Here is a 2,228-nt window from a genome sequence, read left to right as displayed (position 1 = left end):
CCCCCCCCCAGGCGTCCTGCCCCGAGGAGCTGCGATGGCGATGCCGGGCGGCGCGAGCCCCGCGCTGCTGCTGCTGCTGCTGCTGCTGCTGCTGTGCCGGGCGGCCCCCAGCGGGCAGGAGCCGGCCCCCGTGCAGCTGCGGCTGGCGGGGCCGCGGGGGCCCGCCGGGGAGGGCCGGCTGGAGGTGCTGTACCAGGGCCGGTGGGGCACCGTGTGCGACGACGGCTTCGACTTCCACGGGGCCACTGTGGCCTGCCGGCAGCTGGGCTACGCYGCGGCCGTCACCTGGACCCATAGTGCCACCTACGGCCAAGGGGAAGGTGGGGGCAGCCAGGGGCAGGTGGGGGAGGCGCGGCCTGGGAAATGGTTGGGGGGGGGGCTGAGAGCACTTGGGGGGCACCATGGCTAGCACTGGGTGGAGCTGGGGGTGGGGATGCAGTGGGCAGAGGCAGCCTGCGGGGGGCGCTGCAGGTTGGGGGGCAGCCTGCAGGGGGCAGCCGCTGGCAGTGGGCAATGCCAGAGGGCAGCCTGTGCGGGGTGCTGTGGGTTGGGGGGCAATGCTTGGGGGGGGGGGCAGCTCATCGGGGGCGTTGCACGTGGGGCACAGCACCAGCTGGAGCCCCACGGTGAGGGGCAGAAGTGGGTGCCCTGCACAGCGGTGACCGCCAGCCCTGCGCCCCCCAACCCCAGGCCCCATCTGGCTGGACAACGTGCAGTGCGCGGGCAGCGAGGCCTCGCTGGCCGACTGCGTCCACAACGGCTGGGGCGCGAGCGACTGCCACCACGGTGAGGACGCCGGCGTGGTGTGCTCGGGACCACGCCAGCCCGGCAGCTCCCCCCGCGCCGCGGCCCCCGGTCTCCTGGGAGAGGTGAGTGGGGCAGCAGGTCCCTCTGAGGCTTCCCGCCCCCCCATCCTCCCCCCTCCGCTGGATGCTGGAGCCCCTGCCCCGGGGGCTGCGGGGACCCCCGTGCACATGGACCGGGGCCCACAGCACCCCCCCCCCATCCTGCCAGGCGCCGGGGCTGAGCCTGGAGGAGGTGCGCCTCAAGCCCATCCTGGCCCGGGCCAAGCTGAGCGTGCCGGTGACGGAGGGCGCCGTGGAGGTGAAGCACGCCGGGCGCTGGAGGCAGGTGTGCGACGCCGCCTGGACCAGGAACAACAGCCGCGTGGTGTGCGGCATGCTGGGCTTCCCCCAGGAGAAACGCGTCAACACCAACTTCTACCGGTAGGAAAATGGCAAAAAGGGGCCGTGTCCTAGTGTGGCCGGAGCGGGGCAGGTGGGGCAGGGGACCCATGGGACGTGCCACGGGGCTTGTGGGGAGAGCAATGGGGCCACCGGAGTCAGCAGGGAGGGAGAGAGGGTGTCGGGTAGGGGGGTCGCACATTGCTGGGCATGTGGGGCACCAGGGTGTCACGTCCCCTTTTGGGACACAAAAGCCTCAGTGAAGGGCAGAGCTGGGCTCTGCAGCACGGAGGGGGCGTTGGGCRTCGAAGGGAAGGTTGTCACCAATCTTCATCATCTGCTAGACATGCGTGGAGGCACAGGAGAGCCGAGGAGACCTCGGTCCCCTCCGCCCGTGTCCTGTGCCGGGGCTATAAATAYTGCCCGTAATGAGCCCCTGCCGGTGCCAGGAGTCGCGCCGTCCCGCCTGGGCACAGCGCGCGGCCAGGTTTGGCGCACTAATTGCCAGTGGGGAACGGACTTGTCCCGACRAGCCCTGCGGCCCCGTGGGAGGACTGCCCGGCTGCCGGCCCCGCCGTGGGGTGCGGGGGCCCCAAGGGCTTTGGCGCGGGGGAGGGTGCCCAGCCCTGCAGGGTTGCCACGGGGTCCCCTGACGTCCCGGCTCTCTCCACTTGCAGGAAGCTCTGGAACATGAAGCTGAAGGACCCCAGCTCCAGGTAGGTCTCCGGGTGGGCAGGAGCAGGCCACCCCCCACCGTGGGCACCCGCGGGGCTTTGCCCTGCGCGGGCRGCAGCCCCCAAAATGACGCCAGCCCCTGCTCCTCCTCTCGCCCGGCAGCCTGAGGAACCTCAGCCGGCAGAACAGCTTCTGGGTCCACCGGGTGCAGTGCCGGGGCTCGGAGCCCCACCTGGCCCGCTGCGCCGCCCAGGTGTCCCCACCCGCGCCCCGGCAGCCCGCCTGCCCCCGCGGCATGCACGCCGTCGTCAGCTGCCTCCCCGGCCCGGCCTTGCCGGCGGGCGAGCGCAAGGGCAAGCCGCCCCGCAA

General features: G+C 72.6%; 1 protein-coding gene across 1 annotated transcript in view; it reads left to right on the top strand.

The window, feature by feature from the left end:
• Positions 1-34: 34 nt before the first annotated feature.
• The window catches only part of LOXL4 (lysyl oxidase like 4), a 5,732-nt gene continuing 3,538 nt past the window's right edge, over positions 35-2,228 (top strand). Inside the window, exons 1-5 of the mRNA XM_026069691.1 lie at positions 35-320; positions 691-869; positions 1,015-1,226; positions 1,862-1,900; positions 2,022-2,217. Coding sequence (XP_025925476.1) covers positions 35-320; positions 691-869; positions 1,015-1,226; positions 1,862-1,900; positions 2,022-2,217 — 912 coding nt within the window. The remainder of the gene's footprint in view (positions 321-690; positions 870-1,014; positions 1,227-1,861; positions 1,901-2,021; positions 2,218-2,228) is intronic.

The sequence above is a fragment of the Apteryx rowi genome, unplaced genomic scaffold (genome assembly GCF_003343035.1).
Source record: "Apteryx rowi isolate R43461 unplaced genomic scaffold, aptRow1 scaffold_3, whole genome shotgun sequence".
NCBI lineage: Eukaryota > Metazoa > Chordata > Aves > Apterygiformes > Apterygidae > Apteryx > Apteryx rowi.
Note: the sequence above shows the minus strand (reverse complement) of the source record. Positions and strands in the feature narration are given on the sequence as shown.